Source organism: Pongo pygmaeus, chromosome 3, assembly GCF_028885625.2.
Source record: "Pongo pygmaeus isolate AG05252 chromosome 3, NHGRI_mPonPyg2-v2.0_pri, whole genome shotgun sequence".
Lineage (NCBI taxonomy): Eukaryota > Metazoa > Chordata > Mammalia > Primates > Hominidae > Pongo > Pongo pygmaeus.
The window spans coordinates 23,050,662-23,073,996 of NC_072376.2; the positions used below are offsets into that span (position 1 = coordinate 23,050,662).

General features: G+C 39.7%; 1 protein-coding gene across 3 annotated transcripts in view; it reads right to left on the bottom strand.

The window, feature by feature from the left end:
* PPARGC1A (PPARG coactivator 1 alpha) overlaps positions 1 to 23,335 on the bottom strand; it is a 681,913-nt gene that overhangs the window by 137,222 nt on the left and 521,356 nt on the right. Inside the window, exon 1 of one of the 3 annotated variants that reach the window (XM_063663571.1) lies at positions 15,361 to 15,558. The exons of the other annotated variants lie outside the window; for them this stretch is intronic. Within the exon in view, the coding sequence (XP_063519641.1) occupies positions 15,361 to 15,363 (3 nt within the window). The 5' untranslated portion in view covers positions 15,364 to 15,558. Of the gene's footprint in view, positions 1 to 15,360; positions 15,559 to 23,335 lie in introns of those variants that run through there. 3 annotated transcript variants of the gene reach the window in all.

The window sequence follows — 23,335 nt, forward strand, 5'->3', positions numbered from 1 at the left end:
TCACCCCACTCCAGGGTGCCACATTAAATATATGTATATTTTAGCATCCTTGACATCTTTAAATGATATTATCTGAATTTTTACCTAGATATTCTGTTTCATTTACCTTTAAGTCCCTAAATCAGGTTTGAAATTCCTTTTCATTCACACAGAAAGAATATTTATATTACTACCCATGGCTTCAAGCAGGACAAAATCCCTCTCCACCATGAGTGACTCTGAACTTGATTTTTGGTGTAACAGCCCTCACATTGTACCATTACATGTATACTCAAGGGCAGAAAATAAATAATAAATTATAGCATTTCTTATGTTTGCTTTAGACCATCCAAGATGTCAATCATATTGTGGGGAGTAATGCCTTCTGACCACTGACATTTAGGTACAACGCTGAAGGACTATTTCTCCAGCTAGCACTTCAACACAGTTCTCTAATATCTTAAAGATCAACCTTAACAACAACAATGATGGCAAAGGTATGGAATTTTATCAGTTACAAGGTATAAAAAAAGGTTCTGAAATATGAACAACCTTATCATTGATTTCTTTTCTTTTTAGGCCAAAAGAGCATATATCATTCAAGCTATGGGGACAAAAATAAATTGTTGCCAGAGGCTGTTCAAATGGAAACCAGTAGCACCCTTTAGGGTTCAATGTACTTTTTGTTTCTTTTTTCCTACCCAGACTCTCAAAGGGACAAACACATGCAGGAAAGTGATCCTGGAAAGAAGGGGTTAATATAAGCTGCACAGTGCACTCAGTGATGCCTTAAATAATTGTCACATGTCCCCTATAATCTGTCCCATGCTGTCAGCACTGAGTTAGTCATAATAATATCAGATAAGAGCTGTTCAAAGTGACACACTAACCAACATGGGAGCCACATGACTTTCTGGCTTGGCTACTGCCCTTCAGCTGAACTTTGGCTTAGAACACAAGGCTCCCAGAGGCAGCCCGGCACATGCCGCCGCGTGGAGTGTCCGGTGGCATTTTCCGTTGCTAGGGCCTCTGTTGCTTCACAGTCTAGTGAGGGGCAGCTGGGCATCAGTGACAGGGAGTCGCCTGCTCACCCCACCTCTGGGGCCAGGGAAAGGAATTGGCTGCTGTGGTGGCCGCTGCCTTTCTGAGCTTGTGCTGGGACTCCCTGTCCCCTCCACAGTTGATTAGTTTTGCAAATGTGTGTGTCACGCGTTATGCCAAGAGCCACAGCAGGGAAACTCGGACCCCCAAAGGGAGTTTTGCTGGAAGAGGTAGAGAAGGAATGTGACTCTTGGATAAGAGGACACAAAGACAAGGGCAGGAAGGAAGGAGGAAAAAAAAAGGAAGGAAAGTTATTACCTCTGGGTAGAAGGTTACTGTAGACTAGCTCTATTTTATTTGTGCTTTTCTGTATCCCCGCCCTGACTTTTTTTTTTTACTTCCAGCATATTTTAGATTTTTAATTTAAAAAGTTAAGGCACATATTTTTTAAAGGAGAATAAAGAAACAAAGAATAGTGAAAAAGAGGAAGAAAGGAAGGTGACCCATTCACTCACTGATTCATTCACAAAGCAGAGGCCAGAAAGGAAGCAAGAATCCAATGTCATCTGACATTGGATTTGAGAGCATTTATTGGCAGTGTGCCTCTGGTGTACTTACCTAACACCTCTCTCTAAGCTTTATTATCCTCGGCAGTAAAATGGAAAAATAATACCTAATTTACAAGACTTCTATGGGAATAAAAGGAGGTGATATATGCTAAGTGGCTAACAAGCGGCAGGTGCTCAATAATCAGTAGCTCATGGGAAGCCATGGAAGTTATGATGATCTTTGGAGTCAGAAATACCCAGATCCAAAGTCTGACTCCAGCACTTACCATGGTGTGACCTCAGGCGAGTTATTTCACCTTGCCGAGCCTCAGTTTCTCATGCATAAAATGGGGATAATGATACCCCACTGTCAGAGTTGTTAAAAGGAGTTACTTTTAATGCTTTACACTTAGCAAATAATCAGGCACATGGTAGTTATACAGTAATTTGTAACAGGAGTTGCCATAGTGGTGGTGGTCATAGTAGCTAAAAATAGAAAGAAGGCAAATCTATTCATTAATTCAACAAACGGAAATAGCAAGATGTACAAGTAAAAGTAATAATCAGACAAATGTATAGAGAAGAGATAACTAAAAACCAAAGGTACTGATCAATAAAGATTGGAAGAGTCTAAAAGGACCCAAATACATGAGAAGACAGAGAACAAGAGAATGCTCTTAGTGGGACTAATCTTACCTCGCTTGGCTGGGAACTATCTAGTCCATCCTCCTTCTGCCTCCAGGGAGCTAATGCTATCCTTCCATTCTATAGATCGAAGTGCAGACATCTCGAGTGGCTTTTCCCAGATCACACAGCTAATAAGTAGCATAAAAGGGGCCAAAGCTCAGGAGTGCCCCTACTGTGCTCTTTTAGGAAAGGCATTACCAAAATTAAATAAAAATTGAGAAACATTAGCAACGAAACCAAAAGCAACAAATGTCAGCAGAGAAAAATTATTGTTTACTTTAAGGAAAATGGAAAAAACGAAGTAGTGTTTTAAAAAAAAAAAAATGAAATAAAATAAATGGTATCTTAACGAATTTTTTTTTGAAAAATGAGAAATAAAAAATTGTATTTAGTAGAAAGACATCTTATTGGAGATAAATCTTAGAAGGTAGAATTTCATGGAGAACTTAAGAGGGGAGAATTCCAGCTGGAAGGAGGAAAGCAAGATTTTCCTGCTCATGTACTCAAGTCTGATTCCTCAGGGTACTGCGTATTCTAAGATTTCTCTGACAAAATTCTATAGCAATTTGCTCAGAAGAGGAGAAGGCCACCAACACATGGGGTCCAGGAATCAGTCTCGCTGTTCTAAGCTGTTAGCATTAGACAGGTGCTTCAAAGAGAAGAAAGAACACTTGTGTTGTCCAGTTGGGCAGAGTTTTCCCGACAAGTGGTGACTCTAGTGGTATAAAAATCAGAAAACCCTAAAGGGAAAGTGAAGTGAAATAGGAAGGAATTGGGGCCGGCCAATGCCTGGAGCTTCTTCCCAATTCTTCTGGTGCCAAAACGTCTGAAAGCTCTGTGAATTTTTTTTTAAGTAGGGGCCATTCCCTTTCCAGAAGCCAGGCAGAGTGCTGGAACAGAAAACAACCACGAAGAATGAAGTCTACCTCTTTCTTTTATTATTCAAGAGCTGTGTGGAATGGGCCTCTCCCTAAAGCTCACCACCTTCATTGAATTTTTCTTCTATGTAGAAAGAAAAGTCCTCAGTTTGTTTTGAAGAATAAATGAGATAAAGTAAGCAAATACATCTGATGCATGGTAAGTTATACTATTATTTTCACTTTGCTTTCAGGAGTAAGTGTTTGCAACTTCCTCTTCCCTACCACACAAATAGTTGATTTGTTGGACCAACTCTCAACTTCACCTCATACCAGTAGGAGGATTGTGAGGCTGAAGCAAGAGAAACTCATGTGAAAATGGGTGACAGAGGAACCGGAGAATGGAAAGAAGAAAGGAAACATGATTTAATATTAAAGAAAATAGCCTACTGGCCCAGCATACTCTGAGAGGCTAGAAAGCATTTTATTTCAGACAGCTTTCTGGCTATCACCTGAAGTTTATGAGAGCTAGCCTTGCCTGTGCCATGTGTATAAATCATTCCGCCCACTTATTAATAATCATAATGCCTTCTTTTATATAGAGTTCTTTAGAAGGCACTTTCACATACATCACCTAATCATTCATATGCCACAGGGTATCAGCAGCTGCCAGCCACTCATCCGCCCAAGTGGGCAAAGCAACTCTGTCTTTGGTTATGTAAATATGAGACCCACAGGCACCATGACTTCAGGAAAAGGTGTAATGTCTCCTGTGTGTTTCCCAACAGCCTTTGCTAGGCAGAACTCTCCACTGGGGAAAGGTGAATACACTGGCATAGGGGCTAAGGAGATCTCTGGGAAGAAAAATGGAAAGGTCTCACCTGATGCCCAAAGTTATTAGAATCCCTCTGTTAGAATGGGGCAGTCTCAAAGTTTTAAAGGAGCACCCACAAGAAAGGTGGGAAGGTTAAGTGGGTGGTGACATGGGGAAGGGTGAATCTGGCTGAGACTGCAAACTGCCTAGGACCTGCTGCCCTGTCTTGGTGTAATGCTATGAGGAGCACTAACCTAGCATGTGAGTCTGATGAAAGAAAAGTGGTAACTTAAAGTCAAAACAAGGGGACGTCACTGGATCCATGTAGAGAGCTGTGGCAACAACAGCCCCTACAGAGCAGAGGCCCAGCCTCCACTGTGCTATGCAGGATCAATATTCAGCAGCGACACTGTGTGGCAGCAACTGAAGTAGCCGTGCTAGTAGACAGCATGGCATCCAACCTTTCCCCCCAACCACCCCCTGCAGACTGGTGGGGTTTTCGTTTTGTTTTCAAGGCTGAGCTAACTGGCCTAAGTCAACCCCTAGTTACTTGGAACAATTGGGATTGTAATCTGTGGAATGATGGAGAGACTTCACGAAGGAGATTTTGATCTCCTGCTGATAATGGTGTCTGAGACTCTCTATTGACTAATCAGAATAATAAGAGACATAACTACATGTGTGGCCCATGCTGGTGAAGCTAATCATATTGGTTACATTTGCAAAAAAACACAGCAAAACCTCTGAGTTAGGCACTATGATATAGGCAGAGAAGTTACTATTAGTCTCAATTTATTGATAAGGAAACTGAGGCTCATCTAGGTTTTAAGTGGCTTGCCCAAGACCCCGGATCCAGGAAGTGAATAAGCAGGTTCCCTTTCCAATGGAGAGGATTTTAGTTAAACAAAAAACAATTGCTACTACCTTTCTCTCCTTCAGAACCAAGGTGAATATCCCACCAGACCTTGTGGAATTGTCTCTGCATGTGAGCTGCACCCTTTCACAAAGCTTCCCTGTCTTTTCCACTCCCCTACATGTACTTGGGCAGAAACCAAACTCGAGGTTCTGCTCACATGCTTGTGGTTTGGCTCCCAGCTGGGGATCACATTCTCTGCTCCACAGGCAAAGCCAAGGATCCTTCTTGCAAAATACTACTGGTGTCCTGGTGCCACCTCCCGAAAGAGCTGCCCACAATGCCCACATGCCTGGGAGGTAGGGTGAGCAGGATCAAGCACTGGCAAGCAGGACATCCAGCAAGAAAAGATTATGCCTGCTCTTTCTCCCAGTAAGTTTCCTAAGAGCCGTAGACTTGGTCATTAATAAATACACACAATTTCAGGAAACTTCTCAGATACAAATTGGTGAAATTAAAGTGAGACAACATCTGGAAGTAAATTATATACTAATTTTGGCTATTTTCTTGCTGCTTACACACTTAGCAGAGAAAGAGCAAATGTCCACGGATTTCTGGTTCACAGGTACTTTTTTTCCTAGCTGTATCATCATAATGATAATGTCAGTAGATATCAATTTTTGTATCAGGCCCTCTACTGCGCAACTCCAAGGGATACTACTTACATAGAATACCATGTAAATAGTGCTGCCCAGAGGTGTGCAATATGGCTTTTTCCACAGAATTATTTCCTTAATCCACGCATAAAAATTATTTACATTCAGTATCTTATTTTATTACAATAACAAATCATGTGGTAGACATTTGTATCTCTGTTTTACAGGTGAGAAAAACAACAGGCATTGAAACTTTAAGTGATTCGCCTACGGTCATATAACTAGTAAGTTGCAAAATCAGGAAATCAGGATTCAAACTCAGTGCTATCTGAATCCAAACCTCATGTTCTTAACTGTTTCATTATCCTAACTGAAGCCCTTGTATAACAGTAAGACATGAATCTTAAAAAAAAAAAAATGCAAAGTTGGTTAACATCTAAATATTGAGCCTATATATAAACAGCCTATACATGTATTTTTTCAAGAAGAAAATAGTTTATGTGCTCTGTCTTCTTAGCATGTAAGACTTTTCAGCACATGTTTAATTTAGCGAATACTAAGTATGGGTACTACTGCATATGAATTCCTAGGTACATTGAGGAAAAAAGTTTAATCAATTTTATTTAATTTTAAATAAGCCAATATCACCACAAAGCTTTCAGATACAACTGATTCACCAAAATGATTGGTGAATCAATACAGTAAGTATGATGTATTGAATGCCTACTGTGTACTATTCTAAGTCATTTTCATATATTAGCATGTCTAATCCCCCGACATGCATATAACATAGCCACTGTTTTCAGCTCTACTTTGCACAGATGGATTGAGGAACTTGCCCAAGATCACATAGCTACTAAGTGAAAGACCCAGAATATGAACTGGGCAATCTGGTTTTAGGTTCTACGCTACAGCCTCCAAGATCTGAAGCATGGCAATCCACAGGACATGAAAAGCAGCAGAAGGAGTCAAGAAGCCTAATCAGGACGAGCGCAGTGGCTCACGCGTGTAATCCCAGAACTTTGGGATGCCAAGGTGGGCAGATCACCTGAGGTGAGGAGTTTGAGACCAGCCTGGGGAACATGGACAAACCCCATCTCTACTAAAAATATAAAATTCAGCCAGGCATGGTGGCAGGTGCCTGTAATCCCAACACTTTGGGAGGCTGAGGCGGGTGGATCACTTGAGGTCAGGAGTTCAAGACCAGCTTGGGCAACATGGGAAAACCCGTCTCTACCACAAATATAAAAATTAACTAGGCATCTTGGTGCATGCCTGTAATCTCAGCTACTCGGGAGGCTGAGGCAGGAGAATTGTCTGAACTGGGAGATGGAGGTTGCAGTGAGCCGAGATCGCACCACTGCACTCCAGCCTCGGTGACAGAGTGACTCCATCTCAAAAAAAAAAAGCCTAATCATGTGAAAACAAGTAAATAAATTAAACACAGACTCCCAGTATGGAGCAAAGCACCAGCTCCTACATGTACTGAACATGACGGGCATAGGCTTCTAGGCAATGCTCAAAAATAAGAAGGTACTTCTGTGCGAAGTCACTAAGAAGACCAGAGACCAGGAGGGGTGCCATGAAGGTCAATTGCTAAGGCAACAAACCGCTAATTTCATGGTCCACAGAATGATACACCTCTTTTACCAGAACAGAGAGGGAGAAAGGATAGGAGATACTATAAGATTATATTATTTCCAAAGTCCCTAGGTAGCTTCTCCTGATTTGTCTTACTTCTACTGCTTTCATGGTAGTTTTACAAGTGAAATCTGCCTTTCGTTTATTTATTGGCTTTCTCCCACCCACATAGGGAGCTGATTAATCTTCAAAATATCCCCATGCAATGTGCAGATGCATTCCAAAATGCTGCTGATCCCGTCTGTACCAGGAAATTGGGGCAGAAAGTTCTGCCACTTCTGTCCAAAGTAAAACTTGGCACTAAGCCAGAAGTAGAACTGTGGATCAACCCCAAGAGTGCCTATTCCCAGCCCACAACTTCCTTTTTCTTTTCACTAGAAAATAAAATAAAATAAAGTAAATTAAAATAAAATAAAATAAAAATAACCCAGGGCATTAAATTTTGCTGACTCCTTTCAACATTATTTTTCCTATTAAAATAAGCAAAATTTCTGCCTATCCTCAACAGGTCCGGAAAGGTAGAAATGTATTGTCCAATTTTCAATCATTGAACATAAATTCACTTGTTGGATATTACTCTCCCACTATACATACTATAAGTCTGAATGGGTTAACAGATCTCTACCAGGGACAGAAATGATCTCTCTGTCTCTCTCCCCTGGAGGAAGAGCTGAGATATTCTGTGGCTCACAGGTACTTTTCCTGTGATATTTTTCTGCCTCATCATCACAGTCCATTCAATTATACAACTTCTCACTATTTAGGATCAATCCCCTTTCACAATGTCCCAAAGGAAAGTGCCTTGACAAACATCCTATTCATCTCAATAGGACTTTGCAAAGTCAGAATAATATGTGTAAACACAGTTGGGCCTGGAGGTGGGTCCAAAAGAAACTATCTAATGCTGTTGTGGCAGATGAGAGCCTTGGAGAGGCCAAAATGGGTCCTATGAGATCCAGAGTAAAGATTTCAGGGAGACTAAAAAAAATGAGTGCACCAAGGAAGTAGAAGAGTTGCATAGAGACAGGAAAACCAGTAAAAAATTCGGTTTCTGCTAAGTATTGCTTCTGGTTCTTACCTTGTAATTAATTTTAGCATCTTTGGGTATCTTGAGTAAGAATTGTTACAGGGAAAGTCTTGAGAACCATGAAAAGTCCCTCCCTGGAAGGTAGAGGCACCAAGGGACACTTCCTCATTTAGAAGTAAAAAATGTACATCTTCTTCTGGTCCAACAATTTTCTAGGTCATTCATTTATTTATTCTTTCATTAAATGAGTGCACTTATAATACATGTCACATGTTATTCTAGGTAGTCACCATATGATACAGTAACAAACAAGACATGCCTTCCAGGAGCATGCAGTAGAGACAGAAAAACTGACTTTGCAAGACTGTTCAAGATGTACAGTGATTGAGAGCAGAGAATGATGAATGCTAAAGATGACAAGGAGAGCTCTTCTTGAAGATTCACAGCGTAAAGCACCATAAACATGAATGGGAGTGTAAGAGACCTGAAGAAAAGAAGGACACTGAATGGAGTGGTCCCTTTCATTAAGCCCCTTTCATTAAGCAGGGATCACATAGAGAAAACATGGAGGTTTGAGCACGAAAATTAGAAACAGATAAACAAGAAGGTTGGGAGGTCAGAGAAATAGTGTAGGACAATGACAGGGAAGCAAACCTTCCTCCCATCCCCCTACGACATGACTTTCTTTTAGGAGAAGTAAGAGCTAAGGAGAGAGCATGTCTGCTGCCCAACAAAAGTTGGTCACTGGTGGCTGTATGGCATCATGTGGCTGCCCCAGTGGATGCTCCCTTGGTGTCAGGGAGAAGCCTCCACAGCTGCTCTTGCTCAGATGCTCAACAAGGCTATTTTGGGCTGGATGGAGTCCATGGTGATGACTGCCCAGCCTGGGCAGCTTACCCAGTGTTGCTTTTTAGCATTCTGTTTTTCTTGTCACTTAGCTCTCTACCATACAATTACTCAAATAAGGAAAAGAAGAAGGAAAAAGGGAAGAAGAACATGACTACATCTTATTTATAGTACTCAAATCAATGGTAGCAACCTCCTGTGCATTTCAATAAGAACTTTGCATATCAAAATCCCCCGAAATAAAGCATAGTAAACATATTAAAATCCATAATGACATTTTTCTGTGCTGTTTTAAAATATGTTTGTTTGTTTTGAAATACCAAAATGGCTCAGCCCAAATTAAAGACTAATTCATTGACAGATGGGCCAAAATAATGCATAAATGCAATAAGCATCCTCAAAAATGTGTGTTTCACCTTATTACCCTCTAGGTCAAAGGATGTTTAGAAAATAACAACTATCTTTTATTTCAATATATTCTCCTTCCAAAGAACCAAAGCACATTTCAAAGATTATCATGATCACGGGATTCTATAGTGGTAGGAATCTCAGAGGTTTTGCTGCCTTTGCCTATGTTTGAACATTTTCTGGAAAATAAATTTCCCTCTCTAGAGATAGGGAAACGATTGGGGAGCAGCTAACTAAGAAATGCCACAAACTTAGAAGTTATAGAGATCCCCAATTCAACACTAATAATGGCTACCATCTAACTAACTATGCAGACGCTAATGCTAAGAACTTCATAATACAATATCATAATTTAACTCTCACAACTCAAGAAGAAAGTTATATTACCCTAGGTTTACCTACAAGAACAATGAGGCTCAAGGACATAACCAGTAAGAAAAGAACATAATAAGAACCTCAGTATCTGGTCTCTTTTTCAAAAGTAGCATATTACCCCTCAACCACGAGGAAAAAAGGTCACTCTCATTATTTCAAGCCATCTCTTCTCATCTTCCCTCACTTGGAAGTATTCAGAATCTGCATATAACTATGAACTTGAAAACATATTTCACAGCCTTTAATGTTCCTGGAATCTTCCCTAGAGCTCTAACTTCTCACAGCTTCCCTAATTTATCCAAATTTGTAAAATGTAATCAATGATTTATCAGAACCAGTCTGGGTCTTCCTTCAATGATTAATTTACCAAACAGTAATTAATTTATCCAACATGTATTAAGTACCTTCTTTTGTCATGTAATGTTTCATCCACAGACATGAAAAAATACAACCCTGGTCTTGAGAAACTCAAGAAACATGCAAAAATATCTGCAGCAATGTAACAAACCATCTTATAACAGAGAACTGTGGAAGACGCTACATGGAACACGGAAGAGAAAACAGTGCCAACTCCACCGTTAGCTTCAGGGAGGCTCCAGAAGGAGGTGATGTTTCATTTAAGTCTTAAAAGATGAGTTGGAATTTCTCAGGTGACCTCAACAGGCAATTGTCCAAGGAAGAAGGACAGATTGAAGCACATTTGAGATTTCCATTTGAAAACATGTTATAGATTCTGCTATCATGTTAAAAACAAATTACCAAACAAAAAAGAAAAATCTCATTTTTACTGACTCACTAACTCTACATGCTAATGAAAATATCAAATGAACAGTAATTGTATGGTGACTAATAGCAGCATCATGAAACCAAATGACATCAACAAAGAAGAAAATGAAAAATTCAATTACTCCATGAAATGTTTGTAGTTAGTTAGCTCATGGAACTGTCTTGTTTTCTGGGCTTTCTGACAAACTATATCCAGGCCTCACAAAGAGTCAGTGTGTAGGATGTAATTCCAATTTGCCTGAGTCTTTCTTGGTTGCTTGCTACTTAAAAATCCTAGCCTAAGATTATCCCCCTCCAGACTCTACAAAAAAAATTTAACTCAAAATGAAATCAATGCACTTTAAAACCCCAAATGTAAGAAGTATCCAAAACCATAGGCTAAAATGTGGCTTCCTAGAATGTCTCATAAAATTAATGTTTGTTAAATAGATACCTTGTCAAAAACAGAAACTTGAATCACTGAAAATAATTTTTCTTAATTTTATTATTATTATCATTTTAGAGACAGGGTCTCACTCTGTCACCCAAGCAGGAATACAGTGGTGCAGTCATAGCTCACCATATCCTCCAACTCCCCTGTCTGAAGCCATCCTCCCATCTTAGCCTCCCAAGTAGCTAGGCCTATAGGCGTGCAGCACAACACCCAACGAATTTTTTTTAATTTTTGTTTTTCAGAGATGAGGTGTTCACTATGTTGCCAAGGCTGATTTTGAACTCCTGGCCTCAAGCTAATCTCCTGCTTTGGCCTCCCAAAGCACTGAGATTACAGGTGTGAGCCACTGTACCCAGTTTTAATTTTTTTTAATGTCATATGTCTAAATGGATTAACCAAACGATTTTGTGGGAGGGAAAGTAAAAATTCAATTTACAGAATGGAGTGTGATATCTGTCAGACTGGATCAGATGGACCACTGATATAAACAAAGAATTTGGGAATCACCTTCTAAAATTGAAATAATGGCCCACTTTTAACCTCATCCCTGAAGGGATTTATAGTTTATTTCATTTCACATACACTCATTTGGGAAAAGAGAACGGCTCTGGTGACGGATTTCCATGTCAGAGGGTACCTAGTGTTGCTTTTTAGAGCAGGAATTCTGATGTGAGATCGTTCCAGCTCTACAGGGGTCATGAACAGTCCTAGGGCACAATGTCACCACTAAGTGGGCTTCAGATCCATTGATCCTTTCAGGTATGATTTCCCTGGATACATGTTGGGAATTGTCACTAAAGGAACTCACTGCATGCACCCAAGCCACAACAGTAACCACCGCTACAACCACATCCTAAAGAATGACTATAATATCATTCCTTTTCCTACTTACCTCTACTACTAAGAATGACTTTATCTAGATTTGGAGACTAAAATATCTGCCATCATTTCAGAGAATAGCCAGAGCTCTTTGGACTCCCTACTTTAAACTGGATAGGCTTTAGCTCTTAAAAAATCAACAACCCAACACCACATACTATGGGCAGATACAGTCTTTTCACTGTGAAAGATAGTGGAAAAAAAAAAGAAGAAAGAGAAGAATCATACTCTCATGGATTTTTGGATTTTTACCTTAATGGAATGATTTTCACATGTCACCTCTTGGCAGCAATCCATGCGTGTTCTAAAACTATACCATCAACAATCAACACATAGGCCTCTAAGCAGGGAATAATACACAGGAACCCATAAGAAATAAGGGGAATGAGTCATTGAATTCACTGAAAAAACATCTGAAAATGTCCCTCTGAGAAAGGACTTAGTATCAATATTTAGATTTTATATCTAAATGATTCCCAATATTCTTGTCAATTCTGCATGGTCAGGTTAAACAGAACTAGTGGATTTGGCTGTTAATACTCTAAGAATTTTTGTCTGTTTTGCTCTCGTCAAACCTACCTAGACATACATTACTATCATCCCAAATAAGTATAGAGTTTAGAACAAATCCCAGTCTTTGAAACACCCACATTACTGTTATTTACTTAAAATTCACTTCCACACTTATTGAATCTGTGCAGCTCTGTGTTCACCATATCCCATTAAGCACTCATACACTTAGTATTAGTAAATTGGTCCCTCTGGGAATCTAAACTTAGGCACACATAAACACCACATCTTGGAATTCATAATTCTTTCATAATCACCTCCCATTTGGCATCTGTGAACTCACAAAGGCAAGTTTCCTCAGTAAAGATCTGTTCTGAGTCCAATATTTACATAAACAATTTCTGTTTGGAGTGTAGGTTTCTTCATGCACCAATAACCTCTCCATCTATGTTGGTCTCTAAATTTCATGTTAAATAAATTTTAGCACTACAGAAATACTTCAAGCAATGTTCACCATTTTCTCAGCACAAAAAGTCATGTAGACACAGTCTAAGAAGGTGTTTTTTGCATTTTTAGTGGAATAAATGTAAGTACAATTTGAATTGTAGGTATAATTTGAGTTGCAGGAATAATTGAAGCTTTTTTTATGTTGCCTTCATCCTGAGGCTTAAATGTCTTTGGGAGTTGGGACTATTTACCTACTCAGTTCATAGCCCAGCAAATACCCACCGAATTAACTTTAGTCAACCTGAATTTGTTTCATTGTAAAATAAGTAAGTGCAATTTTGATTTCTCAGTCAAAATGGGACTTTGACTCTGTGTTCTTCTTTTAAGGGTATGCCCACTAAATGCTTAAATTCTCTGCTTATTGAATCTTTAGTTATTCAAAAGAATAATGCACAACAGTCCTTTGGTTTAATAAAGCTAGCACACATGAGTGCAAATAGGTTTTGCCTTTGTAGAAAGTAACTTATCTAGATAAATTTAAAGGTTTTTTTTTTTTTTTTCTAAATACATACCCTTTGGCTCAAATTTATACAGAAGGGTTTATTTTAAGGGAAAAAATTTGAGGGATTTAAGGATGTTTGTAAAGGATATTCATGTGACATTGCCTGTAATAGTTAATAAAATGGTAAAACCGCAAGATCTATCAATAGGTAATTGGGTGAATCAGTTGTGGAACATCCATGCAATGTAGAAATGCAATCATGCTTCCCCCTCTAGAAAGTGAAATGTAACTCCTCACCCCTTAAGTGTGAGCTGTATTTAGTGACCTATTTCTAAAAGTACCTTATGAAATGGGGATAAGGATTGACCGTGCAGTGGAGAACTCTGGCACCCATGACCTCTGGTGATCAAAGTTAACATCATCATAATTCTTGTTAATAGCATGTCTTCTTGACATGATATGTTGAGAACAGCATTTCGCCTCTGTGGCCTTGCTCCCCAAAACCTATAAATCCAGGCTAACCAAGAGAAAAACATCAGACAAATCCCAATAGAGGCATATTCTACCAAATACCTGACTAGTGCTCCTCAAAACTGTCAAGATAATCAAAAAACAAGGAAAGTCTGAGAAACTGTCACCACCCAGAGAAGCCTATGGAGACATAATGATTAAATGAAATGTGGTGTCCTAGATGGGATCCTGGAATAGAAAAAGGACATTATAGAAAAACTAGGGAAATCTGATTAAAAGTAGAGTTTAGTTAACAGTCATGTATCAATATTGGTTCATTAGTTGTGACAAGCACGCCACAGTAATATAAGATATTAAATTAGGTGAGACTGAATACAAGGCATATGGGAATTCTCTGTACTTTCTTAACAACTTTTCCATAAATCTAAAAAGATTCTAAAACAAAAAGTTTATTTGAAAGAATGCAGTCATGCACAATAATGATAAATAAATGTATGGACCCCCTCCAGATTAAGTTAGGTGCTACTCTGTCCTCCAAAGCACCCTGAACTTCTCCCATCATAGAGCACAGACCCCACGTATTTACCTTCTTGTCTCCCTCCAGCTTCATTAGGGCAGAGGCTAATACTATTCTGTGCAAAATCTCCTAACACTACATAACACCTACCAGGTACTTAACATCTGTTAAATAAATGAGTGTATTGTTATGTTGTCAAGTGAAAATAAAATCAGATTCCAAAACACTGTTGATATGGTTTGGCTGTTTCCCTACCCAAATTTCATCTTGAGTTGTACAACAGTTCCTATAGTCCCCACATGTCGTGTGAAGGACCTGGTGGGAGGTAACTGAATCAGAGAGGCAGCTTCCCCCATCCTGTTCTCATGATAGTGAGTTAGTTCTCATGAGATCTGATGGTTTTAGAAGGAGCTTCCCCCTTTGCTAGGCACTCATTCTTCTCCTTGCTCCTGCCATGTAAAGAGGGATGTGTTTGCTTCTCCTTCTGCCATGATTGTAAGTTTCCTGAGGTTTCCCCAGTCATGCAGAACTGTGAGTCAATTAAATCTCTTTCCTTTATAAATTATCCAGTCTCAGGGATGTCTTTATTAGCAGTGTGAGAATGGACTAATAAAACTGTGTGCCTTGCTCTATCACCTATTAGCTATATGACCTTGGGCAAGTAACTTCACAGTGCTGAGCCTCAGCTTCCTGATCTTTAAAATAAAAATAGTCATTGCACATATCTCATAGGGGCTAGTATGTATGAAGCCCATAGAATAGTGCCAGGTACATTATAATCCCTCTGTCTCTGTCTCTGTCTCTCTCTCTCTCTCTCCATCACTCAGATGGAGCAATAAAAAGTCTATATTAGAACTTATACACCTAACATGAACAATATTTGCCATTTTAAGGTTTATATTTCAATTATTTTAAATTTATTTTTGCTTATCTTTATGCATACATTTTAGGTACCAAAAATATATTATACTTATTAAAAACATTAATGAAAAAGAAAATAAATAAACATGCATGCATATACGCCCAAGCCACATAACCCAGATACATAGGATACTGTTCTGTTCCCCAAGGAATAGAACTTACCATGCAGCTGAGAGACAAGGGAAAAAAACCACTGCTGAGAAGCTGAAGAACCACTTAGTAAAGCAATAGAAGAGATGCCTTAAAAATGCCTCTGATGAGCAGACAAGTGACCAGAAGAAGCAATCATGAGGACAGAATTTGAGAGAAAGGAAAGAATAAGGCTCTGGGATGACAGCTGGGCCTAGAGAATAGGAAGTTGAGTAAGCAGGGAGGGTGCTCTTAGCAGGAGGGACGGCATGAGCAAAAGCACAGCATTGAGGAAGCCGGGGCAGATAGTGTGATAGGCACAAAGCCTGCCTTATAGATTTGTCCATCAACCTGGGTCTTTTCATTATCCCCAAGTTTGTTTTTTGAAACCTCCTGATTAATAAAGCCCTCACCAAACCTTGCTAACTTGCTACCGTTGCAAGGAAAGAAGAACAAAAGAACAAAAGAAGCCTAACCTGATTTCTGAGTTTGTATTTCCAGTGCCAGTGACTCACATGTCATCATGGCCAGCCGCACGTGACCTGCAGATGTGAGTCACAAAAGGCTAGAGATTCAGAACTGGTGCAACCCGGAACAGCTGGAGGTGGACACAAAGCGACAGGCCAGACCCTCCCTCCTCCCCAGGGCAGAATCCTCTGTCTCTATATCATAAGTTTGCATGAATATCTTTAAGATACCATGTTCCCGGACAGAGTGGGGGCAAAGCACAGGGAATGAATCTCGCTTCATTAACCTCACAACACATCACAGGGTATATATTCTCTCCCTTTCCCCCCATAAGAGCACCCATTTTGTCTACCAACAGAAATTATACAATTCTAAAAATAGATTTTGCCAAACAACCATGTGGGCAAATGCTGACTTGCAGTCTGGGAGATATCTCTTCGTCAGGCCCAGCAAGATTAAAGCAGGTTCTATTTTCATAGAGAGAGAGCCTCAGATGGAAGCACAAGAAAGAAATCACTTCTTCTCGACATCAAGCAGTGCCCCTCACTAGCCAAGGCTGGGCTGGATCTAACAATTGCCAAAGAACCGTACGCAGATTCAGAGTGGCTTCCGCTTGAAGAATGGCCTCGCGCTGCTACAAATCCAGGACAAGAGGATTTCCCAGTGCCCAGCTCAAAGGACAGAAAAATTCTTTCCTACTCTGGTGTGCCAGGAACTTGACACTAGAATAATATTAGTAGGAAGAACAGCAAAGGTACAGTGCAACCCAGACGTGCAAGAAAGAAAGGAGGACATGAATAAATCCTGCTACCAAAGTGTAGGGGATTGTTTGTTATTTTTTATCTATTTGGTTCCCCCTCACATCCTAGGATGGAATTTATCCTTCAAGCTTCAAGTCTGAGAGTAGTTTTCAGGGGCAAATATTTCTTTCTTGGTGGGGAGATGAAAGTATATGTACACACAAACACACAAACACACACACACATACACGTATGTAACCATTGTCATTAACTGCTACAAAGATGGTATTTTTTAATATTTTCATGGCACCTCTAGTGTAAATAGCTCCTTACAACAATCAAACTGAACCCACAGAGCCCAATCGTGCACTATCTGCCTCTGGCAAGTTGGTACGAAATTTGATTTGTACTAATCAGCCCCTGGCTATTGAAGCATGTAATATACTTGATGTGACAATTCTCTGTCTTACAATATCTACTTTCCCCCCACTGGGGGTTCCCTGGTGTTAGCTAACTGGGAGCAATCACCTCACTGAGAGAATTTGATATAAAGAAGGGTCAGGTTCAAAGCCCAATAATAATGAAGATGACAATGATGATTCTACGAGTACTGATACAAAACCTAGCAATGAATATATATTGTGTGCCTACTGTGTGCCAAGCACTGTAGTAAGTGCTTTATATGGATTAGCTCATTTTACCCTCAAAATAATCCTGTAAGGCAGATATAATTATAATCACTGTTATATAGTGAGATATATATATATATATATATATATATATAAAACGGTGATGGAGAAAATGGAGACTTGAAGAATTTTATCAGTCTGCTCAATGTCACGCTGCTGGTAAGAAGTGAAGCTAGGATTTGAACTGGGCAGTGTAACCCCAGAACCTGCATCTTCATCCACCCCTCAGCTCATACCCATATCCTCCTCAAGGATATCTGCTCTTGCCCTAATCTCTAAAGCTTGTTGACAATGCTTTACTGCAGACAGAAAACCAATAGCCACTAAATCAAGACGTGGCCCATCTGTTTCACAGCCATTAGATGTGGAGACTGCACTCCATGGAGATCATGCTTCTCCATGCCCAACACAAGAGCTGACATCCTCAGGTTCCTGTCTTTGTCCATTGCACCCTAGGCGTGTGGCCGCCTGTCAGAGCAGCCTTGCAGAGAGGAGCTCCATAATTGCCAGTGTGGGAGGCAGAGAGTAGTCACAGGGAAATTATATGGTTTTTCTTCCTCCCTGCTGTCCTAGGCTCCATGTTGCTTTTTCTCCATCTCAGAAGCTCAGCAGGAACTGTGGAACCAAGTGGGGACATGAGAGCCCTGTCCTTCCTCGGTTATGACAGTCCCTCAGGAAGAGCTTTCTTATTGTGCCACTCAGCTTAAGTTTCCATTTGGGAAAGACTGCTCTGTGTTCGCATGCCTTCTGAATTCTTATCAGCCAAGAATGCAGCCACACTCTTCTCTGACTGCAAACCTCTGTTCTGGAATGACTGCTCTTCTTTTACTTTTAAATTCATTCATCTATTCAACAAATGTTTACTGAGTAGGTCCCGGGAACCATGTGGTTGGGATACATGATGAATAAAACCCTGTTGCTTCCCTCAAGGGGCTCAGCATTTAGTAGAAAATACAAAACCATTGTTCCTTCCTCTAAAAATGTATATTAATTTTCTTCTATGTAATACTATTTGTCTACATGGGGAAGAAAGGAGGGGGCCAGAGGGAGGCGGGAAGACAACAGGGCATTTACCAAGACTCCTGTGTCATGCTTCCTGTCATAGATGCTGGACATATATTTCATCCTTTCTACAGTTCTGAGAGGCAGGTACTGTAACTCCCATTTTTATAGCCTAATGAGGTAGAGAGAGGCTCAGCAACATGTTTTCTCAAGGCAATGAAACTTTTGGTTTCTCTCTAGGAGGCCCTTTGGGCTGAAATCTCATTGGAAAAGGAAGTACTTAGAGACTTGGTCTTGAACTTGAATTTGCAGAGCGAGCTCATTGTCCTTGCCTAGGGACACCACACATCCCAGTGTGCTCTGAATAATTCCACTTCATGTCTGTGGTCCCTGAGTAATTATTACAAACTCCTCTTTTCATTCTCAAATGTCCCATTTTTATGATAAATTATATGATCACCCTATTTTCGTTTCAATTTTACTTTCATTTGAGGTGGCATGGAGAAGCCTGATGGACTTTGTTGAAACTAAAGTCTTTGTTTCCCAAGCCAGCCCTTAGGAGTGCTCAGATCTAAAAGGCTAGTGACCAACCTGAATGAGCTTCTTCCTCAAATTATCAGACTCTGAATCCAGTGCTCTTTCCCTTAGCACCTATGAGAATCATAACTGGATGTAGACTTAGAATGTAACTCTTAAACCATGTTACTCTCTATTTGCCTAAACTAGTTTTCTTCTTCGTTTTTCAAGTCACAAGGCAAATGGATAGCTTCATAGCACAGCACTGATTCAATGAAGATCATTAATGAGTTAGCTGCCCATTATTAGGAAATCAAAATACAGATCAATTAACAGACCACTCAGAAACTCAAGGAGTTTGAGTATGTATGTACTACATACATAGACCAAGTACAATATTACCTTCCTGCAAAACATGTCAATGTAATTTCTAATTTTTAAAGCACATTTGGAGTAACATGCACAAAAGAAACAAAGAAAACATAATGACACTTGCAACCATCGATTCTCTCTGTGCTGGGCTGTTCCATTATGGAAGTCCCACGGCACCAAGCACAGCACTAAATTACGTACAGGTAGTGGCTGGCTATGCTGCCAGCCAGCTTTCAGCAACATCCCCCATATGGCTAGGAACACTTGTGCCAGTTAATTAGCACTGGCATTAATCGAGAGAAGGAACATTGACCAGGACATCAAGGTTATCCTTAGACTATTTAAATACGTCATGTGATCATTCATTCCATCTGTTATCAACATACTTCACACTTAATCCAGTAAATAAACTCCCAACCATTTTAAGCAATGGATTCCATTTTGCCAGGCCTCTGTAGACTTTGCAAATCTCAAGATGTCTTCTTCCTCTAGAGCCTACATTGTGAGGTGTCACAAGGTTCAATGACACAGTCTGATGTGAATTCAAGGACAAGAGCCACCCCTTCCCCCACAATCTATGAAACTCTGGGGCAGTATCCACAAGCGGTGGGGGAATAAAAACAAGCACATGCCATCACTCATTCAAATGCATATTTTTCACTTTGCAGCTACCCTACAAATCTGCCTTGTTTTCTTTCCTTGTTCAGAATTCTGCTGAAAGCACATAGAAAATAAAGCCTATTATTCAAATTAATTTCACCGTGCACTAAAAATGTGGCTGAGTTTAGATGGAAACCCATTTTAAAAGTGCTCTCCTCTGAAATGGATGATGCCTGGCAAGGTATAAAGCACTTGGGCACTTAGAAAGGCAGATAGGAAATAGCCTAATCTCAAAACACTTCATTGGCAAATTGACTCATCATTAGGTATAGACCCAAAGTAGATTTCAAACCCACTTTCTAGAAAGGTATATATTCCATACATCTTCAAGAATACTGATATAAATCTTCCCTGAGAATCTTATTATCTTTGATAGAGTGTTCTCTTGCCCTAAGAGAAGTTATATTCATTATCTCATCAATCTCTAGCATTTCTATACCCACCTCTTCTATAAACTTCCTTCCTTTCCAACCCTGTCTCCCAAACCAACTCCCGGTAAATTGACAAAAAGGTACATCATTTGCCCAATACACAAGATGGCCTTCAAAGGAAAACCAAAACCTCGTCAAAGCTGCAGGAGGTAACAAGCATTGGTTGATGCAAGCAAAAGTAATAAACCTGATCATGATGAAGCCTCTCTCAGTGCTGAAAGGTATCTTGTAATGATTTATAGAAAACACTGGACCTGACTCAGGAATACCAGGGTTCAAATCCAGCTTCCTCCAAAATGGTTACCTTTGGAAAATTATTTGATCTTTGCTTGCCATAAGTTAACAATTAAGATCCCACCTCAAGAGTGGATGTAAGGATTCTGTGTGATAATGGACATTGTTATTACCATCTTTCTGGCTGTGGACTTGGTGTGAGTGATAATCATGGTTGGTTCTCTTCCTTATACTTCATGTAAAACATATTACCTAATCTGCTCTTTAGTCTTAACAAAAAGTACAACTTACACTTTCAGGTACTTTAGTGTGATGAAGCAGACACTTACTGGTCTAATTTTACCCCAAGCACAGGGAAAACCCAAAAGTCATCTCAGGAGCCAATTAATCAGAGAGAGATAATTAAATTTTACACATTGGACTAAGTTTTAACTAGGACACTAAGACTACCTTGAGGATTACGTAGTCCTCTCTGCTTTGGGGGAAATGCAATATTTGCAATTATACAATTGTTCAGTTCAACAAATACTTATTGATGATTTGCTACATGCCAGAGCCTGCACACTCTGGATACTAATAAGAATTAGACCCTCTCTCTAACTTTGAAAGACCCCCAGTCCAGTAGGTTGAGTCAAACACACGGATTTTAATAATATATAAATGATAACACAGAGGTACACAGGGAATTGGGGGATGGTTTCCTATAAAGAATGCTGGGACCAAGCCAAGTGAGTAAGAGTTACATGCGTGAGGAGAAGTGGGAAGGGTATGCCAGGCAGAGGGAACAGCACAAACAAACCCTATAAGTGTTTATACAGGGAGCTACATGTTGGTCATTTTTACTAGAAAATAAACATTAAAGAGCAGAGTCTGGAACATGAGGCTAGAGAGTATGTGAAACAGCTCACCCATGAATAGGAGATATAATGCCATGCATTACCAAAGGATTCTTTCCTTCCCCAGCAATTCATCCCATGGTTTTTATTAAAGATCAAAACACACAAGAAAAATGTGTTCCAGTTTGTAAAACCCAAATGTATAACAGATTTCAAAGAAAACGTCCATTACCCAAATAAGGAACAGCAGGATACATGAATGTCAGGGATGAGAGTCTCAGGAGAGCCTTTAGCTAAAACTCACAAAAACCTACATCTGAGTTAGATGAAACATTTAGAGCTTAACCATCCCTCTCCTAAACTCTTCAACTTATTGACTTTAGTAATTTGAGGTCTCTCAATCTAGAACCCATTCATGAAAAATAAGTTTTCTTCCCTCTGCCCTACCAGAAAAGCTTTTACTTTCACTTCCAAGATGTTTCAGGAGTCTAATGAACATATTCATTCATCAGTGATATGTGTAAATATTTGAACAGTTATTAATGAAAGCTCATGATGAAAGGTAGTTGTTCATCTGGAAAGTGTTTGTAGATTGAATGATTCTGTTTAGAACTTGTGTTCATTTCCTCCCACTTCCCCATCATATTTACTGCGTGGGACACCCTGGCCCACAGTCACTCTGTGTGTTCTGTTCCTTGTTCTGATTGAGGCTATTGTACAAACCAAAGTCTGGAGTACAACTTTAAATGCCATATTGCATTTCATTCTTCTCAGAATCTACCACTAGAAGAAACTCTTGGGTTCGTAGCCTCATGGGAGTCTCTAAAAAAGAATCCAAAACACAAAACTACACATTTAAATCATCTGAAAGAGAAAACAGGTCACAATGATAGTTTACCCTTTATTCTTTTCTCCCCACTCCCTCCCCATTCCATTCTCCTTCTCTGCTCTGCATCTTGGAGGCCCATATAAAGCCTCCCCTAGGTGCTTTTACCTGCTGGCTTCCTGATGGCTTCAGTCAATGGGAAGCACCGCCAGAAAACCAGGAAGTGGGGTGGGAGAGGGCTCAAGGCATCTCTTTCTCACTTCCTCCCTGCTCCTGGGCTGCCTTTCTAGAGGCATCTCTGTTGTTCTACAACTTTACCCTCTACTGGACAGTTACCCCACCATAACTCCAGTTCTCATAGGCTCAGGTAACGAATGCTGTGTCCTCTTTTTTACCTTTGGCCCTAGGAGAGTTAAGTCCAGGGATATATCCAGGTTTTAGGGGGCCCGAAACTTGTATGATTAAATTTGTAAATTTTGTAAAAAGAATATGAATATGAGAAGATATTGCTGGTTCCCCTCAGGGCCTTGGAAGGGCTTATACAATGTAAGGAACCCTGAAACTTAAAAACTTTATAGTTTCACGCCAAGTCTTCACTCAGCTAAAGACTTTCAGTTTTTGCTAATCTTTTAGTGCCTCTACATGGCTATTTGTCCTCTTTACATGGACACACCTCTCTCAATAGTTCTTTCGTTAAAGTCTACTCATTTAAACAATCTGCATAGATTCTATGTCCTGAAGAAATCCTTGTCCATAAACCTACTATAACACATTACATGAATGCATTATATTACTACTATAATGCATTACAACGTTCCTTTCTTCCCCTATTGCCTACCTACCTGAAAAGACATTAAAGTTTGCTATAACTTACTTAGATCTAACTTTTGAGTCTCACCTTTCTTTCAGAAAATAGTAAACAAATAAATAAATAAAATGAGGCATGACTAGAAGGAAACACTATATTCTATCATGAGCTTTTTCCAAGCTGATCACAAGCTAAATGTGTTGGATATGTACTCATTAAATGTGTAAAAGAAATATAATAATACCCTTTCAAAGACATGTTTGGTCAACTAAGATTTTTAGTCGGTGTAATTGCAATGTAGCTATCTAGCATTTCTAAATCACTCCTTACTCTTCCTCTTGAATAAATCTCTTAGTAGAAAGTATTACTCCTTACTATTCCTTTTGAATAAATGTCTAGTAGAAGGTATTACCATGTTACAGAAAC